The sequence below is a fragment of the Haliaeetus albicilla genome, chromosome 19 (genome assembly GCF_947461875.1).
Source record: "Haliaeetus albicilla chromosome 19, bHalAlb1.1, whole genome shotgun sequence".
Lineage (NCBI taxonomy): Eukaryota > Metazoa > Chordata > Aves > Accipitriformes > Accipitridae > Haliaeetus > Haliaeetus albicilla.
The window spans coordinates 12,534,613-12,555,475 of record NC_091501.1 but is presented as its reverse complement, the minus strand read 5'-3'; the positions used below and the strand labels follow the sequence as shown (position 1 = coordinate 12,555,475).

The following is a 20,863-nucleotide window of genomic DNA, read 5'->3' as shown; positions in this document are numbered from 1 at the left end:
TCAGTTATTTAATAACTACTGGTTTAGTCCAAATATTTCATTACTGAAAAAAATAAGTTAATGTACTACCAACTTTGCTCATACTAGCATGGGCACGGTAGTGATTTTTCTCTTTCCATCTTATTTGATATGGCTGTAAGGGTGCTGACTCATAAGTGACCCTGAATTGGGGCACGCATCTGAGCTGCTGCAGTTTTCAACACAAAATACAGGCTATGGATCACAGTAGCTCAGGAGTTGTATGTTCAGCCACCTACTGCTATAGATGCAGTAACCTCTGGGAAAAAAGGAGGGCAGGCAGCTGGTGGAGGTTACCGCTCCTAGCTGAGTTGCTTAAAAATGACAACCTTTCAGTCAAACCCGACAACTTTTTTTGATTACAACCTGTTGGATTTGAGGTAACATATTATCCAGCAACAACCATCCTGCGGTCATCAACATGCCCCCCAAATGAGCTTGGATAAAGTGTTAAACACACATTGTTCTTCAAACCAATTCTATTTCTACCCATTTGCTTTCACTCTCTTGGCTTCCGTACTGCTTTCCCTCACCACCACCTCCAGAGGTGTCTCTTTAAGTCTTTTCTTCATATCGCCTAATCTCTCCCATTTCCACTGGGGTTTAATTTTAAACCATTTCACAGGATATCAGCATGAACCATAATGTGAACTTCCAGCATGCATGTGACATTCCATATAAAATAAATTGTATACTTCATAACTAAGATTTGTAGTCCACGTTACAAACGAGACAGATGTGGAAAAGACAGCAATTCCTGACACATGCTTAGGGATGGCAGCAGATTCAGAAACAAAGCATCGCGTCAGCTAGCGCTTACTTTGTAGTGGATGTAATAAAAATAAATGAAACGCGACTGTTCAGCACTCACAGGGGAAAAAATAAAAAGTGCAACAACGCCGCAAGGTCTAGGTAGAAGACACCGGTCACCATTACCTCAGATGATGCGACTTAAGACAACAAAAGCGTGCGCTTCCCAAGGACGGACTGAGAAAACAGGGGCGGAAAAACACGATTCGGAACGCGCACGGGAAGAGCACGACGGACTTACTGTACGAGGCAAAACCAGACCCCACCCGGCGCACAGCAGCCCGCCCCGCCGCACCACCACCACCACCAGCAGCAATGCCCGGCAGGACGCGGGCCCGCTCGCCTGCCGCCGGCGGGCAGGGTGATGTGGCCATCCCCGCGGGCCGGCCGGAGCCGGAGCCGGAGCCGGGGCCGGGGCCGGGCCGCCGCCGCCCAGCCCCCGGGCGGTGACAGCGTGCGCGGGGCCCGGCAGGGGCGAGGCCCCGCACCCCCCCCTCCCCGGCCGCCTCCCCCCGGCCGCACCCGGGCGCCCCCTCTCTCCGGCCGGCCGGCCGACCGACCGACAGGCCACGCAGCCCTCGGGGGAGCCGCCGCCGGACCCGGACCCACCTGAGCGGCACCTCCCCGGCGACAGGCCCCGCCGCCGCCTGCCGCCTGCCCCCTGCCCCGCCGCCGCCGCAGCCCCTGCCCAGCCCGGCGACCGCCCGCAGCTACCGGCTCCCGCAGGCCCCGCCCCGCCCCTGGCTCCCCCCAGCGGCCGGTAAGAAGCATTAACCGCCCCCCGACCCCCCGCAACCCAGCGAGGCCCCCTTCACCTGCCTGTCAGCCCGCGGGGAGGGGGGGTGCGCGGCGGCGACAGCGGGCGGCGGCGGCGGCGCCCCCGGGGAGGTCGGCTCACGCGCCCGCCGCTCTCCGCCTCCTCCGCCCCTCGCGCGCGCGAGCTCCGCCGCTCCCTCCCGCACCCCCCGGCGCGAGACGCACGAGCCCCGCCCCTACTACCGCCGCCGAAACGCGAGCGCCCTGCAGCCCCGCCTTTCGACGGCCGCGCGCCCACGGCGCGCGCTCGCGAGCCGGGTTTCCCTCTTCCCCCCACCCCGGGGGCGGGCTGCTCCGGGCCCCGCCCCCCTCCCCGCCAGCGCGGGCGTGGCCTTCAGCAGCGCCGGCGCTGCGTCACCGCCTAGCGCGGCCGTAGGCGTTTTGACTCCTCTCCCGCGCCGTAGCGGCCGCTCCGGCCCGCCCCTCCCGCCTTTCGCCTCCTCCTCCCCGGGCGGGAACTGCGAACCGCCGCTGGAGGACGGAGACCGCCCCCCGTCGGCCCAGGTACTGCGGCCGGCGGCCCACCGCCGCGGGGCCGGCTGGGCGGGAAACGCTCCTCTCCTCTCCTTTCCCCTCCCCTGGTGGCGGCGGGGCCGCGGCCGGGCGGAGAGCCGGCCCCTCCCGCCCCCCCCCCCGTGGTGGGCGAAGGGCGCGCGGCGGGCGGGTGCTTCCTCAGGGGCCCGCGCGCCCGGGGAGGCCGTTGGCGGCGCCTCCCCAGGCGGGGCTCGCCGGGCCGGGCCGGGCCGCTGCCCGCCGCTTCTCGGGTGCCCCGCTTCGGCGGCGGGGCTGCTGCCGGCCCGGTCCCCCAGCCTGCCGGCGGCGAGGCTCGAGGTCCCCTTGGCCGCGGAGCTGCGGCGAGTCGCCGTTGGGAGCCCCGCCCGAATGAGCGCGAAGGGGCTGGGGCCGCGGGAGGCAGCGCGACTCTCCTCGGGTAAAAAACGCTCCGCCTGAGCCCGTGGGTTTCCCTCAAAGGCAACGCCAAAGCTGGTACGCTCAGCCCCGCTGCTGCCTAGGCACTCTTACCGTGGGCAAACTCGGTTTCCCTGATAAAGGCTGCTTCTAACTTAGAAGACTTCCAGCCTGCTGCAACCGAGCCCTGCCTTCATCCAGGCAGACAGAGCAAATGACCTGCTCAGGAGTCTTTCTAGTTCGATTTTTTGTGATTTCGAGGTGTAAGTAGCCAAAACCAACATTGACTGCCTTAGCCGTTATTCCCAGGGGACGCTGAAGTGAGAGGTTATAGTAAATTGGATAGATCTGTAAGACTACACAAGGAACGACCCCGTTATTGACATATAAAAATGATCACTATTTAAATGAATATCTTGTTGCAAAAAATACGGTAATTCAGACCTCTCACAATTATGATAGCTGACATATATTGAGGTCCCAATAACCTGAACTTCCTTTTCAACTGTAGAAGCACAGCATCCATTTCAAATTACTTTATGAAGAATAATATAGTGCAGGTAAGTACATGCTATAATATACAAGACCTTCTGTCAAGCCTAAAGTATCCCCCAAAAGGGATACTTTACATTGCTGTCTAAGACAGCAGAAGGATGAAAATAGATATATGCTTGCCCATACCTGAACCTGAAGTATTTTGTCAATTTCAAATGTAAATGATTTTCCATTTAAAAATAAACAGTGTCAACCTGGGGAAAAATAGAGAGCTTGAGATTTTTCAGGGTAACTTAATTAGCCTGTCAGCTTAATATGGCCTTGCTGCCAGAAGTGTCATCTGTGCCTATAATCGCAATGTTTATTATGATCTGCAGTTTGACAGATCTCCCACAGCTCTTACAGAGTTCAGATGTTTTAGATTCCAGCCTGGATTAATTCCTCATCTAGTAATTGCATTTGGCAAAACTATAGGCTTTCTACAGTTACAGTTGGACAGGCTGCTTTTCCCTTTAAGTCCCAAACCATTACTCTTGAGTTAAAAAGCCTGCTGTCTTTTCCTTGCTATGACTAAAGTGGCTTATATATAAATGATGTGGTTATAAATCAATCTGACAGGCTTTTAGAAAGAAGTACCCACATAAATAATTTACAATATTTGAGTAATATTTCTGTCAGGTCTGTCTCCAGAATCATAGAATCATTTAAGTTGGAAAAGATTGTATAAAGATAAGGAAGAAAGAACTTTACATTTTACTCATTAAAATGTTAATCAGTAAAAAGTGTAACCAGAATTAGTGTTCTCTGCTTTGTGCCAGGAGGGTATCATCATCCTAGACACACCAAAAGTAAACATAGTACTGCCTGATAAATCTAAGGGTTAAATTTTGGGTTTAGAGCTACATACATAGATTCCACAGAAATAAGTGGGACTGTTTGAAGGTATGTCAAATCTGAAATGTGCTGTAACTGAGGAGAAATTGGTATATACTGGTATTTATATGCCTTGAAAACAAATATATTTAAACTACTGCGGGTAGCTCAAACTTCCTACATTATACCTTTTTATTCTCTTGCTGGGGTGGTTTTACTGCAGAATGTGGCCTGAATCCATCCATTCCAATATGGGATTGGCAAGCATCAGAGACCACCTTTAGTCTACAATAGACATCCAGTCTCATGACTTCCCTGTGCATTTTGTTGTTTAACCCATAAAACACTGAATATCCTTTTTCTTCCATTGAAGTTAACAGAAGATTACCTCACTTTTCTCAAGGCATCAAGGTTGTTTGCCTAGAGATATTATCAGAAGTAAAAACTGAAGAGTTACATTGTATGCAGTTTTCCCACAGCAGTTACATAATCTGTTTTCCACTCTTTAAACTGTGGTATAGCACAGGCCTGTTTTGATTAGGAACATCTTACACCTAAAAGATATACACCTCAGCTCAGTGTTGGATAAAGCAACCTTTGCATAACAGGTTAATCAGCTTACAGTTTGGAATTTTCAGAAGAGAGTGTGGAATTCTATTCCACAGAAATACACAATTTTTAAAGTTTTTTGTATTTTTTGTGTTAGAGCAATACGAACCTTAGGTTAAATATGTGGCATTATCTTTAGTGCTTGCTAAATCACTCACTGGCTACGTGCATAGCTGTTTGCTCTTGGTGGGCTCAGTAGAATTGCATTTATTGAAAGAATGTTAAAGATTTTTGCTCAGCAAACTAAAGCTTCACTGTGAAGGAAACTTACCATATAGAGAAGGATGAGGTTGAATAAAAAGCTCTCTAAAAGTGCACAGTGTGTTAAAGTTGTATCTTACAGATTGTGTGATGCTACAATTAATTTCTTGAAACAGCCATGTTCTAGCTGAGGGTTTCACAAGTTGTAGTACTTAGACAATTCATGGTATGCAAACTATTTTAAAGTGATGCAAAACTGCCTGCTTCTACCTTACATGTGAAGAGAACTGGGAATTGACACTCCTAGCACAGGATTAAGGCACAAAAACAGAGTTTGTCAAGACAGAGGGGAACTGACAGGAGAATAGGTGATTTAGGACCAAAATCTCTTTTTGGAGTAATGGTCAATAGCGTAGACAGGTGTGTGAGGATGTGTTCATTTAGAAAATTAGAAGTTATGTGCACACTATCATGAAAGTTGAAGGTGTTGCTGCCGTAACCCACAGTAGTAGTTGTACTTGAACAGACTAAATTCAGGATTTTCTATTCTAGAGGATGGGTTTATCTCCTACTTGGGAAATTTGTGTACACTCCCAGATTTTTTTCAGCAGCTGCTCAGTTCAGTACCACCATACAAATAAATACCTGCTTCTAGAGTGTTTACAATTAGTATTTCATATCCAGTTTCCCAGAACAGCAATTTTTCTGATTGTGTACCTAATTTGTTCAAATTTTAAGCTTTTGTATTATTGACTTTTTTAAAAAAACAAGATCAAAATATGTTAGTAGTAAAAGCTGTTAAGATTCTTTGCCTGTTCTAGGTTATCAAGGTAATGTTTTGGAGCACAGTATGACACCTGTAGTCTTGTGTGTGCTTCTTCTCAGTGATAAAACCTTCTGAGAACATTACCAGCTAAACTGACAATAATTCCCTGTAAATAATAAATAATGGTCACAGTCATAGAGGTAATAAATTATAATTCCTAGGTGTCTTTAAGCTGATGATAAACTGCTTCTATCATTCTGCATGCAGAGCAAGTATATTTGAACTTTAATTTTTATTATTTAATGGTGGTTTGAAAACACAGCTTTTTTTTAACATGGGTTTATGAGTCAGGCAGTCTCCTAGCACTGTCCTGGCCCTGGCGGGTGTTTGAGACTCTTTTGTACTCTAGACAATAGCTCATTACCTACTTCAGTATCAATGTTTCATGCAAATAAAAACGTTGTGGGGAGGGGGTGGGGAGTGAGGAAACAATATTCTGCAGAGGAATGGAAGTGCCTTGCCTTCCCTAGCTCCTGGCTCTGGTATTGGGGTAGATTTATAACTCCATTTGCAGAATTAACTTTTCTCTCTTCCAAACTCCTACTCTAATAATTTTGAAATTGAAGTTCTGTCACTTTGAAACGCTCTGACAATTGCTTTGAGACATAGGGCTTTGCTGTGCTGCACTTCACCGACTGAAAAAAAACCCACCACCGCATTGCTCTAATAGAATGTTTGGTTTAAACAAGGCTCGCAGCTCAAGCAAACTGTTCCTACAGGCAAAGCCTGAAACTAAACTGACATCATCTGTCTCCTTCTGTAGAATAATACATAATTTGAATACAAGCCACTCACATTTTTTAAACTGTTTATTGCAAAGAAGTATATTGCTAGTATTCTCTAGCAGCATCTGATCTGTTGGATTAAAACCATATGATGTGAAGCTGTTTTCAGCAGAATTCTGTACTTCCTCATTCTCATTCAGAATCAATTTCCGTATCTTATTCAGAGATTCATTAAAGCTGTATCTCTTCAGAGAATTTAGACTGATAATGGTGCACACCATATAAAAAATTAAAGGACTTAATACTGGTTTCAGTTAAAGCAATTTTGCTTCAAAATGCCACCCACCTACTGTGCAGAAAGATTTGTGGCAAACTGGTAATAGGGTTATGTAGGCAAATGCACACATTTCGTTCATTGTTTTTTCCCAAGGGGTTTATAATGATTAAGATCTGATTTAGGCTGCTTAGAGTGGAGAGAAAAAAAGAAGAGTATCATTCAAACTTTGATTCCCTCTGCCGCTCCCCACACATACTATTTTTTTTTAATTCTCCCTCACAATGCAATGAACTCTTTGTTTAACAGGGGAAATAGCCTGCTTAAATCACAAGTGTTTCTCCTGGTAATATTAATTTCTACTTGTTCTCTTCCAAAACCAAATGTATTTACCACAAATTGCAGCTAACTTTTGATTGAAACACATTCAAATGTTTAAACACTGTACAATTATACAACTTTTGGGCCAAAGATGAATAATTATAGCCAACCAAAATTAAGGAGAATTTTAGCTTCACCTGGTATAATTACCAGTGCTTGTATTTGCCAAGGAAACGACTAGTATCCTTTTTCTGAAAATTGCTTCACAAGTTCTCAGTAAACTTTGGCTTCCTTGTTTAGGGACTAGAAAAACAACTTGTTTTAAAAAGTGCTGAACCTGGAGTATATTAGCAAAGCATAATACTACCCAGGTTCTGACTGACTGTCAAATAATGGTATCTGCTGAGCATTTTAGACTTTCTCAAACTGTTTTGACAAGTCCAGCTGTCTTGTATGTATACTGATTTGTCTTATATTTGTGTTGCATACAAAAGTCTTAGTGATAGACTACCAGTTGTACTCAGTATTTGTGCCAATACAATAACAGATTGCCTCTATGGGCTTACATAGAAGTGCTGCTGCAGCTCCTTTGCACGCCTGTTGTATAAGATCTCAGCAAGACACTTTTCCAGCAGCAGGGTGGAATGGTAATGCAGTACTGGGTAGTTGTTGCATACTTACTGGCTTGGAAAAGGGTGCCATCTACTGAATTATCGGTACAACTTATTAAAATTCTTACAGGTTCTGTATGTTTTTCAACTCTGCATAGTTTATATGATACCATCATAACACAAGACAGTACGATTACAGTCGAAATAATAATCTAAAATAAAGACTGACAAGGCAGGGTATAGATGAGTAAAATTTTAAAAAGTTGCCTCTCCTTTTTGTCAGTCTCAGTATTAATGGATATTGAAAGACAGTACTGAAGAATCTGAAAGAGGGAATTATTTGGTTTTTCCTTACCTAGAATGGTACAACGCATCAACATTTACCTAAAGTGGGGGGGGGAGGGAATCATTTGTTACCAGTGTAATATTCAGAATAAGGGCTCGAGACATTATTCATTTTTTGTTCTAGTCTCTGGTCTTATGCACAATCCAGATGCTGTTGAATTTTTTTTTCTAGCAAGAATAATTTATTTGTTTGTTAAACAAAATAATTGTTTCACTGTTGTCATGTAATTTAATTTAGGCTCACCCTTACTGGTTTTATGGATGGAAGACCAGAACAGTGCCTCTGCTTCTAGGATGAAACTAGCCATTTCTGCCTACGTAGTATAACATATTTAAGAAGACAAGTTTTGACTGTTCTGAAACAACATCAGAAAACAAATTTCCAATTGGGGCTGCAGCAGTTCCACGGAGTGAGAAATATAATATTACTGTAATGTCCAAAACCTCTATTACAGAATAATGTTACACTCACTGGGCAATGGACTTCAACAGCTTTTTGGCATGTCTTCATACAGACTGTTCTGTTATTTTCAGTGTTTATATTTTCCTCTTATCTTTAGGGATGCCTGAAAGTCAAGGGAAAGACAGTGAAAGCTACATCAGCAGCAATACTTCCAGCACTAGCAATTCGGTTGCTTGCTTCGGACAGGTCAGTTCCTTTTGCCTGAGAGGAAACCAGAAGTTTTATGCTTACGCTTCTGGAAATCTGCTCTGTGTATTTACTCATTTTAAAGTTGGATACAGTAAGGTTGGAGTCATATCCATTACCCTAGCTATGCTGTACCTAACTGTACGTTGTGTTTTCCTCCAGGATAGCCTTGGCATGCCTCGAGTTATAATAAATTGCTCTGGATTCTTCACAAAAGGTTTTTAATTTTGTTCCTTAGAAATAGGGCTCATTTTATTCTCTCTTATTCCCAGATGGCCTGGATCATGCTTGCACACATTCTCAGTACCAGTTCAGAAAAGTCAACTACTTTCAGCTATTAAAAAATAATTTTAAAAAAATTAAAATAATTTGGAAAAAAGAAAACCATATCTGGACTGAACAGACCTTTTGGTGGTGAATTCTCTTCTCCATGATAGGCATTTATACATAGTTCCTGAATATGGCGTAGGCATGTGCACTCTCCCTTTTTCCTTATGCCTTTTGGTTACAGGCTTGCATTCTAGTTTCAGAAAGAGACAAAGTTATTCCTTTAAGTTTAAATGGAACCAAATACAAATTGGAGAAGTTTGGCAGGCGTTGGAACTTACATGGCACACACTCTATTGAATTCTGGGTTCTGCTGAATGATAGGGCAGCCAATACATGCATATGCAATACTTATGATTTAGGTGGCAAGATCTCCATTCTGTCCCACATCAGAGCATAGCAACACAAGCTTTTTAGTGCTTGAATTCTTAAACGTGCATTTAGGCTTCTCTAACCTTTACAAATCGTAAATTGTATTTCTACTAAGACAGAGAGCAAAAGTTACAACACTTTAGGCTTACAGTGATGCTGGTGTTATCCAATGATACTAGTGATGTTGGAGTTATCCAAAGGACCTTCCCTGCATGAGGGGAATTTGCTGAACACTCCTCAAGAAATTCCTATTTTGACTGCTTGCCTGAGAGGCTGTCCTCCCTGCTCTAATGGCATATGATGGTAGAGTAAAGTTAGACTTTGGTTTTGTTGAAGTTTTTACATACACTTTTCTTGTTGGTCACAGTGATACTATGTTTTATTTTTGAGAAGTAAAATATAAGCTTGTATGTGTGTTCTGGCAACCTTGACTAGGATTATGACTACATTAAGATTTCAATAGGATACTAATAGGCCTGGCTTATCTCAGTTTTTCTAATGCAAAAGCAATGGTTCTGAGAAATGAAGAATAATTGCTACAGCTCAATAATTAATGCTTGTATACATATACTTTAAGAGTAAGAGAAAAAAAGAATATAATGCACAAATGTAATGCACACACACACTGAGGTCTTTCCTCATCTGTTATATCCTGATTCTAAAAATGGATCATACACCTTTTGGAAGGACTGTACGTGGAAAAATGGGGTAAAATAGTGATATTAGGAGAAGAGATGGAGCTAAATAGGGAGAGTGAGAAGATTTGTCTTACCTTGTTTTTGTCAAGTATCAATACACAGCAAGTGAATATCAAGCTATCCAGCATGCTCTTCGTCAGAGACTGGGTCCAGAATATATCAGCAGTCGGCAAGCTGGAGGAGGACAAAAGGTATGAACAAACATGCATAGATGTTTCAACTCCGTTTTTTCCAGGAATACTAGGGTAAAAAAAGTTACAATAATCCTGATTTTTTTGGAAGTTAATTTCCCACTAGTAGTTTAATATGCAGATATGAAAGCAAAGTCAGCATAGCATAAACTGTGGCTTTTACTGAGCCACAGGCTCCTTTTACACTTTAAAAAAAGACTTAACTTTTCAGTGCTTCCTCTTTTACAAGGCAATATTTATCTATTTGTGGAACACTGAGATGTTTTTTCTTATTTTTTCGCAGAACTGGACTATATGAAGCATTACATAACATTGGCTGCCCTCTTTAGTGCCCGCTAGCTCTGCCTTCCATTGATTAAGTCATATTAGTTGTCATATTAACCCCCCATCATAGGTGCTGGAAGAAGGCAAACCTAAAGCTGCACTATCATCCTTTTATTCACATTATCTGAACCTTGAACTTAGCTACGTTTCCCCAGTGTAAGACGATGTGTGTAATCCCTCTTTAAAATAAAGCATGTATAGATGTGTGCACATGCATATGTATTTTTATATATATTTTTGTATATATATATGCTTTTCTTTTCAGGTCTGTTACATTGAGGGTCACAGGGTAATCAGTCTGGCCAATGAGATGTTTGGCTTCAATGGCTGGGCTCATTCAGTCACTCAGCAGAACGTTGGTAAGTATCTCTTAAGGGTAGTCTTTCCTTTTGTTTCACTGTGAGGTCCTGAAGGAAAAGTCTCTCAGATAAGGACCGGGGTATCTATCCTAGAACTTGATCACTTCAAAGAACCTGGGGAGAGGCATGTGGAATTTCCAGGTGTCTTAGCAGTTGGTAAGAATGAGAGAAATTGAATAATAATGGAGCTTGTGTTTTCTTTTTAGATCTTGCACTGGAATATATCATAGTCATTATTCTAAGCGTGTTTATGATTATTCTTGAGCTATTCTAATCAAGTTTTCTGATTTCTATGGGAACACTCAGTCAAGAGTAATTACAATTAAACTATTTAACACCCAGCAGCCCTGAGACAACTTTCATACTAACCTGTAATTTTTATATTCTCAGTTAATATTCTCCTAATCTTTAGGGACCCATCTTTTTCTGCAGATTCCTCTGCTACCCAATACCTGGTTCTGAGTTTTTTTACAGTAGAAAGCTTTAGAAAAAGTTATTCTTCTAGAAAATGGTATTCAGGTGATCTCAAAGCTTAAGCTTCTTCCATCTTGATAGCCGAAATAGTTTCTACCAGAGGAGTATTGTCTGTGTTTGCAGATCTGCTGTGCTTAGACTGAAGACTGCTTGTTGAAGTAGCTCAACAAAACGGCTTAAATGTACATTCTTTCACCCCACTCTGCCTTCAGAAATCTTTTCTTACCTCAGGCTGGTAGATTCTAGACATAAAACAAGTTAATTCATTGCTTACCATCTATTCCGTACCACTTTTTTTTTTCCCACCTTTTAGTCAAGAAAGGACTGACATCCTTCAAACTTCTATCTTTTTCAAATAATACCATAACAAGTCATTCCTTAGAAATTCAGAGACAGAGGATTCTGTTATGTTTGGTTTTAAATTCCTGGGTAGAAAAAGGGCTTGCACCTCCAGCAGGTTTACAGAACAATTAAACCAATAGACCAGATGAGTACAGAAGAACTTTTGGATCCCAGAGTACAGTTACTTGAACTTCAAAGCATTTCAGTTCAGACATATGTCATGTTTGTATTGGACTTGCAAGACTGCTAACTAGAGTGTCCTATGTATATTATATAGCATTGCTTTTGGTGTAAAATAAGCTAGATAGAGATTCTGGACTGAGAGTTGTATTGCAACCTGTTAAGCTCTTCAGGCAGTCTGTCTGGGAGAAAACCTTGTACAAAATTTCACAAACTGGAGACTTATACTATATAATAGGAAAGAAATTACTTCTGTAGACAACAGTTTCTTTTCCTTTGCTGTTTTTATAAATTGATACTTTAAATCTTTCCTTCCAGCTGAAAAAATTGTTATGCTTTGAACATTTGGGATATGTAGCTGAATGAGAAGTAACATTTACAACTCTTCCTTCTTTCTAAGTTTATACATGTAGTAGCAGGGTGTGAGTGTTTGGCAGATCTAGCCACTAATAACTAGAAAGTATCACGTAACATGCCCAGAGCATATATGCAAGTCCGCATTCTCAAACTACAGTTAATATTTTGTAAGTCATGCTCCATTTTATAGAAGATGATACAGTATCTTGGGCACATTCAGCAAGTGTGGTACAGGTTTATGAATGCCCTCAAAGGACAAAATAAGATCTAAATGTAGATCAGAAGTCTTTTGTATTATTTAGGATGTTACTTTTCCCTCCCCCAGATTTTGTTGACCTCAACAATGGCAGGTTCTATGTGGGGGTCTGTGCATTTGTGAAAGTTCAGCTTAAGGTAAGTGGATTTTTTTGTTTGCTCTGTCTGTAGTTGAGCAATTGTCTAAAGCTGTGAATGAAAGTTCATGCACAGGTCAGACTGTGGTTCCTGAGTACTCTACTACACCAGAGAACATAGTGGTGTCCAAAACATTGACCTTGCTATAGAACAACCAGCTAAGAGTGAGTAATCAGGCTTAGGAAAGCACAGCATCTAAAAAGAAATGCTGTATGTGCAGAAATTCCCTTATACTTAGTATTTTTTAAATTTTACTGCAGGATGGGTCATACCATGAAGATGTGGGGTATGGAGTCAGTGAAGGCCTAAAGTCTAAGGCCTTGTCCCTAGAAAAGGCAAGAAAGGAGGCAGTAACAGATGGACTGAAGAGGGCACTCAAGTAAGCGAAGATCAGTACTTGTATATTTTCAGAAGTTAAGTGAGAATTAAGTGTTATTTTCAGTCACAGTGAGCTCTCTTGTTTCTCAGGTGCTTTGGGAATGCTCTTGGGAACTGCATCTTAGACAAAGACTACCTACGAGCCGTGAATAAGCTTCCACGTCAGGTGCAGTACATGGGCTGTTAGAGCAGGGACTGCAAGATGTCTGCAGCTCCTGGTCCTTCATATTAAAAAGATTACGAATAATAATATCAATGCATCTCATCCCTGAATGTTGGCAGCTGTGAGACCAATGGCCTTTGCCTGCTAGTTTGTGTGAACTGTTTGTTACAGAGTTCTTCCCTGACATTTTACCACAACTACTCTAAATTTTGACTATTTGCAGGAGGCAAGATTACTATGGTGAAGAAACCATAGTATCCTACCCAAGGATATGGCCATGTTGTCTAAGTCTCTCTGTTCAGTGCCAGTAATGCATACATCTATGTTCATAGCAGGTTAAATGTTACCACAGGAAATACTGAACTCTTTAAACTAGCTCTTTCTAGGTGCCGTTTTCTCCATGTGCTGCAGTTCTTAAGGCTGTTTACGCTGTCAGTTGCAGCAACTCAGTTCATCACTCTCATATAGCCACTTCTGCTTTAAATGTGTATCAGCAATGATACCAGTGTCAAGGTATATATTCCTTACATAAATGAAATGGAAGTCCTTGGGAGAATAGAATCTGTCAAGGCTGTGTGCGTGTTTCTTTACTGTATGTTTTTGCCCTGTATAAGGCAAAAACCAGAACACATCTCTCAGTTTGTTCTCATTGTAAGTGGTTGCACAATCCAGTTTACTGTTATGAATTTTAAAAATCAAACTTACTTGTCATATTCCTTTCATTACTGGATTTTTTCAGGAATTAAAAAAAAAAAAGGATGGGAAATTGCTGTATTAAGTCATAAAACTAGAGGCTGCAGGCAGGGCAGAGGAGTAGGCAGACAGCATATCTATTATCTGCATAACCTACCCTAAATCAGGTACAGCTTCTCCGTGCATTCCTACAAAATTGGGGCTATTTCGTTTAGTGCTGAAGTCTCTCAAGTGGACAGCCTATATATTAGCTAGTGGGCAGCAAGAAAAAGGAGCGTTCTTTAGACTTCAGGGAGTTCTGGCAGAAAATAGGAAGTTCTTCTGTGAGAAAGCCTTCCTCTTTCAAATAAAGTTTTTAATATGCATAACCCAGGATATCCTAGAAACAATACCAGGTGGGTCACATACCAAAGCTGCTTGCTGTAGTTGGAACTTTCACTTAATTTTAAGCAAATTCCATACAGTAGCAATATCAATACATGCATTGATAGTTGCCTTGTCCTTTTACTAACTGGTATTCAAACTCTACAAGGCCCTAATGCACATCACAGCTAGACAGAAAATATACTCAGCGTGGTCCTTGTAACAAAATTTACAGTGTACCTGTATTTCACCCCTCATTGTTCTTGTTAGAATAGTTAACAAGTAATTATTCTGTACCAGTGGTTTTATACTGAGGTCTCAAGCAAAGGTAATTTCTAAAGGTGGTTTCAACTTTCAGTGAACCAATTTGGATCCTTCCCAAAAGAACACTGCAAACTACTAGATGCATCTATGATAGAAAGGATGAACCAACCTTTTTAGACTGGACAACTTCTAGCTGTTGCCAGTTGCTTCAAAGTTTTACCCCAGAACAGCAAAACAGGTAACACTATTGTGTTTTGCTGCATGAGGAGTGTACAAATGGCCCTGCAAATGTCTTCTGCTTTACTTCAATAATGTGTTGGTACCTGAATTTTGCAACAGAATTATGCGAGCAGGATGTTCTGGACTTGGCTGCTGGAGGATGAGAAATAACATTAGGAAGATCTACACTCCAATTCATTTGTTTTAAATACCTGATATGATACTACTGGCAAACTGCGGCTCTTGAATATATGAAGAATTAGCATGTACAACTGATATGTACCTGAACACTTCACTTATTTTCCTTGCCATAAGTATGGTTCTTATCCTTCCCGAACAATAAGAAGGCACGTTACATCTTGCTTTGCTTTTCAGACTCCTTACCTCCTTAGGTTTCAGTTTGCAAGAGAAGAGCTGCTGTTGCTTTACCCTCTGTGAACCTTCTGAGGTAACCAACACCATGGAGAAATGCCTCTTTTGGAGGTCTTTGGTCCAGAGAGAGACAATAAATTTTGATGTACATCTTCATCAGTGACAACCACACTGTAACCCTGTTGTTTCAGAGCTGTCACAATTTATAAGTATGCTGTGATGTTAACACAGCAGTCTTCACAGTATTAAAGTTGTCCTGGCTGGATTTTGCACCTCAGAAACGAACTTTAATCTTGTTAGTTCCTGATCTGTACCAGTTGGGGGCAGTAGGCTTCTAGGCAGTAACCTACCTTGCTGATGGAGGAAAAAGTAAGCCTTTTACAAGTACTGATCCACAGAGTTTCATTGTAAACTTGCCTTCATCATGCTAGGATCTACCAAACTCTGCTAGCCAGCCTAGAGCTATGAGGTGGTTCTATCTAGCTAACTTAGACTGTAGGAGCAGATCCAAAGCGACACCTCACCAAGTAACGATGGCACAGATCTCCGCTTTGCCAGGGTTGTTGCCTATTAGTGGCATTACCACAAATTTGTAAAATGACAGAGCCAAACCATCCCATCTTTAATAAAAAGAGAATAGTGTACCTTCCTTAGTGACCTCATGATTGCAGAACTGAGTAAAGGTTTGCCATGCTTTAATACAAGCATGAAAATGGAACTGCCAAAACTGTGAGACTGAGAAGCTGCAGAATTCTGCATCGATCACCTGTATCTGTTCTCATTTGCAGAGAGCACATTACAGGAAGACATGGGCTATCTGCCCTGAAGCACTGAACTATTAAACTAACAAAAAGTCACATGAATTCAATGATTAACTAACTGAAAATGCATTTCAGTCTTCTAAATTGCTATTCCACTTAGGGCAAACAAACAAAGCTTTTTCAACGGTACTGTATAGAAAAAGCCTGTGCATGTTTCATTAACTTGATGAAGGAAATTTCTGACTGTTTTCTTGTTTTCCTTTACTAGATGCCCTCTGAGTTAGATTTGGTCAAAGCTAAAAGACAGGATTATGAGCCTGAAATAGAGAAAGCAAGATACAATAGCTGTTTGGAAAGGCAGAACACAGGAGGGAGACAACATTGTGAGATGGCATCTAATTGTAAGCCTGGTCAGACAGAGGCTGCTGAAGTGACAGTAGATCAGAAACAGCCAAATAGTTCCAGGTGAGACTGCTATTATAAATTTGTTCCATAAGCTATCTTAGAAGTTACTGTACCTTTTAAAACACACAGACAGCCCAATTTGGAAGATTCCATAAAATGCTAGTTTAGTGCATTTTCCTTGCTGTTATTTCTTTATGCATTTTTTCTTCATAAAATGTAATTGCTGAAATCCTGTTTACCTTTGTGCTTATTTGGGGGGAGGGGCAGAAATACAGACTCCTTAGCTATTGAGTGCGATGCCACTTACCAGCGGAAGTTGCGACAAAAGCAGCTACAGCAGCAGTTCCGGGAACAGATGGAGAAAAAGCATCAGGTTCCAGTAGTTATTCCTAGCAGCAAACAGGGTAAGACTTGGCATTAAAAATTGACAGTTTTAACGATAGCTACTGGCAGGCATGTGTTACCCTCAATACAGGAGCCTGACCAGTTTCATTTGCTTTTGTACTGTACTATCAACACACCTTTGAGGCCAAAGGAAGGAGTATTATCATGCTTTTTCCCCCCTCTATGTTCTTAAAGTGGCAGGAATGTCAGCTCTGAAACTGAATCATTAAAACTGCAACTTTCCAACCACCCTAAAGCTTCATGCAGCACAGTGGCTGTTATCAGTACCATTAGCATGCTGCACCTGAGCTGAGGCTGCAGCCCTTCATTGAGGTGGTTGCAGGCAAATAGACATTGCATTAGCTACTAATATGTTGCTCTTTACTCATGAGGAAGTCTGGACAGCTGTGTGGTGAGCAGGAACTTGGGGATGGGGTACACAGGCTAACAACCATTTTAAAGCAGTGCAGTTGCTCTTGTCAGCCATCATCAGGTACAGAATCTTACCATTCCACATACTGCTACCAAAACATAACCAGCTCTAGGAAAAAACAGGGTACCTGGTGGCAGCTACTGCTTATCATTGCAGACTTATGCTCTGTTAAGGAGCAAAAGGCTTCCTCTGTATTTCTAGTATTAATCTCTTCTTACGTTACCTCCATCCAGCAACATCCGATGCTCCTGTAAAGCACAGCACTCCAGCAGCAATACAACAGGAGCTAGCAATAGAAGAGGAGTTCTTTACAGGTCAGCCAAAAAGTGATGAGTAAGAGTGTTAAATCACTAGCATTTAAATCGACTCTTCAGAGTAGTGTAAAGGTAAAAGTCCTGAAGAGGTTGCAATAATGCAAGTGTGAGTACGAGTCTGATCTTAACAACACAAACTTTGCTTGAGTGTCAGGGAAATTATGTCCATCACTATGAGGGGTTTCACACTTAGGCTTTTCAGTGGAGTTGTTATACCTATTCAGTAAACCCTTTTCCTGAAGGGACAGAAACAGAACATTTGGCAGGGGGTGGGGCGGTGGGTGTCTTTTCTTAACATAACTGTGGCTATTTGGGTCACACTTACACCACAGTGCCTGGACATTGCTTAACTCCAGAGCACAAGGGGTAGTACTATTTCCCTGCTGTGCACTGGCATAAAAGATGCTTTACAGTTTAACTTTCACAGTGGCCACCACTCGTAGGAAGAGAGTGGGCTGGTCCTGGAGTTACTGTCATTCCTGTAGTACAATACTGTCATCTTTGGTTTGATCACCTTTTCATTCCTTCTAGATGATCCTGAACTTTGGGACATTTCCTTGGAGACCACTGATCTTATGATAATGAGCCATAAAATGGCACACCCATCAGCTGGACAGCAGACACCTGAAACACCCCGTGGAAGTCATCAAATGACTACTCGCAGCAGGACGCCTCACAGAATGAATTACCACATTACCACTGCACCATTGCAGCCATCTGTTACAATCATGAGCACCAGCAGCTGTGCCAACCAGCATACCCCAGGTATGTGCTACCAAAAAAACGACTGAATTCTGTCTTAACAATGGCTCTCAGCTGTAAAAGCAGCACTGTTAGGTTAGTAAATTGGAGTGGGAGAAACGTTTCTTCTTTTCTTGGACCTGGCTGCAGATGCTGTGATAGTGGGCTAGGGAAACTATCTGTTTTTTCCGTCCAACTGTCTTATCGAGGAAGAGCTAGAAAAAGAATTGAGGAGCACTTTTAGAAGCAGAAAAAAGCTTTAAGAAACTTCCATTTCTCACTATGTATCTCCCTGTTTGGCAGAGCATAACCCCCACAGGAGAAGTCAAAGCTTGAAAAAAAGGAGACTAGAACCTACGTAAGACACCTGGTGGTATCATTACCCCCATACTGGATTACATCAGAAGACTGCAGCTGGCTATTCAAATTATGTGAGGAAGTCTAACGCATTAATGGATTTTCCTGTATATTATGGTGAAGCAATACAGAAGAGTTTAATACAGCCACCAAGAATTTAATGTACTTTTAGGTTATTGCATGTTTCAGATGCCTTTTTATGTAAGAAAAGCAATGATTTGTGCTTCTGCAGCACTAGACTTGTGGCTGTATTACAAGCTGATGCTAGACGTAACTTGCCTGAAATGGTAACAGAATGAATTTTTTAAATGAGATGCAATTCATAGCTTTTTTTCTCCCTCAGTGTTGCATTTCAGCACAGAGAAAAGAGATTTTCAGTAAAATGGGGAGAGGGTGGGTTATGGTCAGGTGACAAAGCCCACAAGCTGTGGTCACCTATTTGGTGAGGCTGAGGGTGTGAAGCTGTGGCAGCGTCTGCCCCTGACATGCAGCCCAGCCATTTGCCCCATGGCTACACAAACAGGGTCAGAGCCCATTGCTGCTCCTCAGTGTGTTCCTCAGCTGTGTCGGGTTCCCATGCAGCAGCAGCAGCAGCAGCAGCAGCAGATTGAGCCGTGCCAGCCCAGGAGGGCAGCACAGGGGCAGGAGTGCACTGGGACTGCTGCCAGAGCTGCATGTAGCATCTCAGACAGTATTTGCTTGGACTCTTTGTAAAATGAGTGGGAGCTGAACTTTTGTTTTTAAATAAGCTTTCAACCCTTTTCAATATAAAAATAAACATGACATTTGAACAACAAACCACACTTGTAGCTGTTTGTGCCTCTATACTCTTCAAACTGTTACAACTTGTTTCCTGTTTAACAAGCTCGAAGAAGTGAACACATTCTGACTAGTTACGAATAGAATGCTAAAGAGACTACCACCATGTCTGTACAACCTTGTATTTGCTTTGGGATGGGATACAGAAAGCTTCAAGTGGGTTTTAAAGGTTAGAGCAAAGCAACAGCTGTTCCTTCCCGTAAGAAGGTTAATTGAAGGATTTTTAAGCAGTATTTCAAACTGGGTAACAGTAGTATTCTTCAGAAGTGCAGTGCTGGAGACAAGGAGGATGATACTGCAGGACTGGAAGTTAGAGCTCAACCAGGAACATTTACACAAACTCTTTATTAGTGCAACCCTGAAATGAATGTCAGACTTGAAACAGGACCTTGTTCCTGTGCTTGGCCATCACTGCTCTATCAGGTCAAGTCTCCTAAAGCTGTCTAAACGTAAATACATTTATTTGAAGTATTCAGCCTTTATTCATGTTCCTCATACTTTACCTTCACCACTTAATTGGTCCTTTTTTCCTTAAAAGATCCTCTACTATCCACCTACCTCCTCAACAGGACAAAGAACAAGGATTGACTTCAGTATGGAAAGACAGGACAAATTATAATTAACTCTAGTTTCACATTTCACCATACTAGTTTCTCTCCAATTCAGTGCTGCATTCAGAACAGCTCAGGGAAGAAATACATACCACATGTTTGAGTCATGCACTCACTGTTGAAATCGGATACCTGTTAGGAAGGGAATGTGCAGACATTCGGAATTACTGTATTCAAAGCCACTCTAAACTTTTACAACAAAAAAGTTTAAAGTCTCATATAAACACAACTGCATCAGCTTTCTTGACTCTCTGGAAACAGTGCAAACATAGCCATGCCTCGTCTAAGAGAAATCGCCACAATATGCCTCTTGGGATTGGTCCCTTTGAAAAGGGCTGTAAAACTTACACATGGAGCTTTTTTTTTCTTCAAGGCCTTGCGCAGCATGACTCATAACAGAAGCTGTTCTTAAAATGGAAAGAAATGCAGCAGCAATTAGTGTTTAGAAATACCAAATAATTCCTGCAAGTCCACAGTTGTCTGAGAATGACCCTGTAAAGTAGTCCCACTCTTCTACTCTACCAGTATGGTTGCAAATTTGGGGATGGAATTCCTATTACAGAGCTACACTAAAAAGTTTCTTCTCCCCAGCACTGCAGGTGCCCATCCCTGCTCCATTCCACCCCAGTGAGGAGGGCAAGGGACCCAACAGAAAACGAGGAGGTCGGACTCTTCTGTGCCCAGGACAGCGGCTTCCCCAGCCCTTGCAGCACACCCTGCTCTAGCTTCACTGCCAAAAGGCAGCACAGAACCACTGCTGGTGAAGCTCCACCTGTATTTCAAACAGGGAGAGCCACCAAGTTGCTGACTGTCATAGCCGAGTGTGTTTCTCTGCTATTCAGTAACTTCGTGACAGTCTCAGCCATAAAAGTAATCGCACTGCTTATACATCACCCTTCGCCCCTGCTCCCTCCCGTTCCCTTAGGCCCCTCCTCTCATAAAGAGGATCCATTCTATGAGTTATTCTCTATAGTACCTTGCTTCAGAGTATTCTACTGAAAGGCCAAAGGCTCATTATTGATCGCTGCTTTTGAGAAGTTAAGGGTCTCATTAAAATGGGTTTCTTGTACTTTCCTGTGATAAAATG

General features: G+C 42.5%; 2 protein-coding genes across 18 annotated transcripts in view; one reads left to right on the top strand and one right to left on the bottom strand.

Annotated features, from left to right (window-relative positions):
* ERC1 (ELKS/RAB6-interacting/CAST family member 1) overlaps positions 1-1,778 on the bottom strand; it is a 305,364-nt gene extending 303,586 nt beyond the window's left edge. For 5 of the 12 annotated variants that reach the window (XM_069807683.1, XM_069807686.1, XM_069807690.1 and 2 more), the window contains exon 1: positions 1,644-1,777. The gene's annotated coding sequence lies outside the window, so the exon portion shown is untranslated. Of the gene's footprint in view, positions 1-1,437; positions 1,551-1,643 lie in introns of those variants that run through there. The other 7 variants (XM_069807691.1, XM_069807694.1, XM_069807693.1 and 4 more) reach the window with 3 other exon arrangements.
* Positions 1,461-19,144, top strand: RAD52 (RAD52 homolog, DNA repair protein). Of its 6 annotated transcripts, none has more exons than XM_069807697.1 (12): positions 1,461-1,588; positions 8,394-8,482; positions 9,969-10,070; positions 10,660-10,753; positions 12,432-12,499; positions 12,760-12,878; positions 12,968-13,043; positions 15,981-16,177; positions 16,379-16,521; positions 17,168-17,248; positions 17,780-18,013; positions 18,293-19,144. In XM_069807697.1, the coding sequence occupies exons 2-12, from the start codon at positions 8,396-8,398 to the stop codon at positions 18,349-18,351; spliced, it is 1,260 nt and encodes a 419-aa protein (XP_069663798.1). In that variant the 5' UTR covers positions 1,461-1,588; positions 8,394-8,395; the 3' UTR covers positions 18,352-19,144. The 6 variants fall into 6 exon arrangements, with proteins under 6 accessions (XP_069663798.1, XP_069663799.1, XP_069663797.1 ...); XM_069807698.1 differs by lacking the exon at positions 1,461-1,588 and adding an exon at positions 2,130-2,148; XM_069807696.1 differs by lacking the exon at positions 1,461-1,588 and adding an exon at positions 2,706-2,816 and having other exon boundaries at positions 16,385-16,521.
* Positions 19,145-20,863: the final 1,719 nt, after the last annotated feature.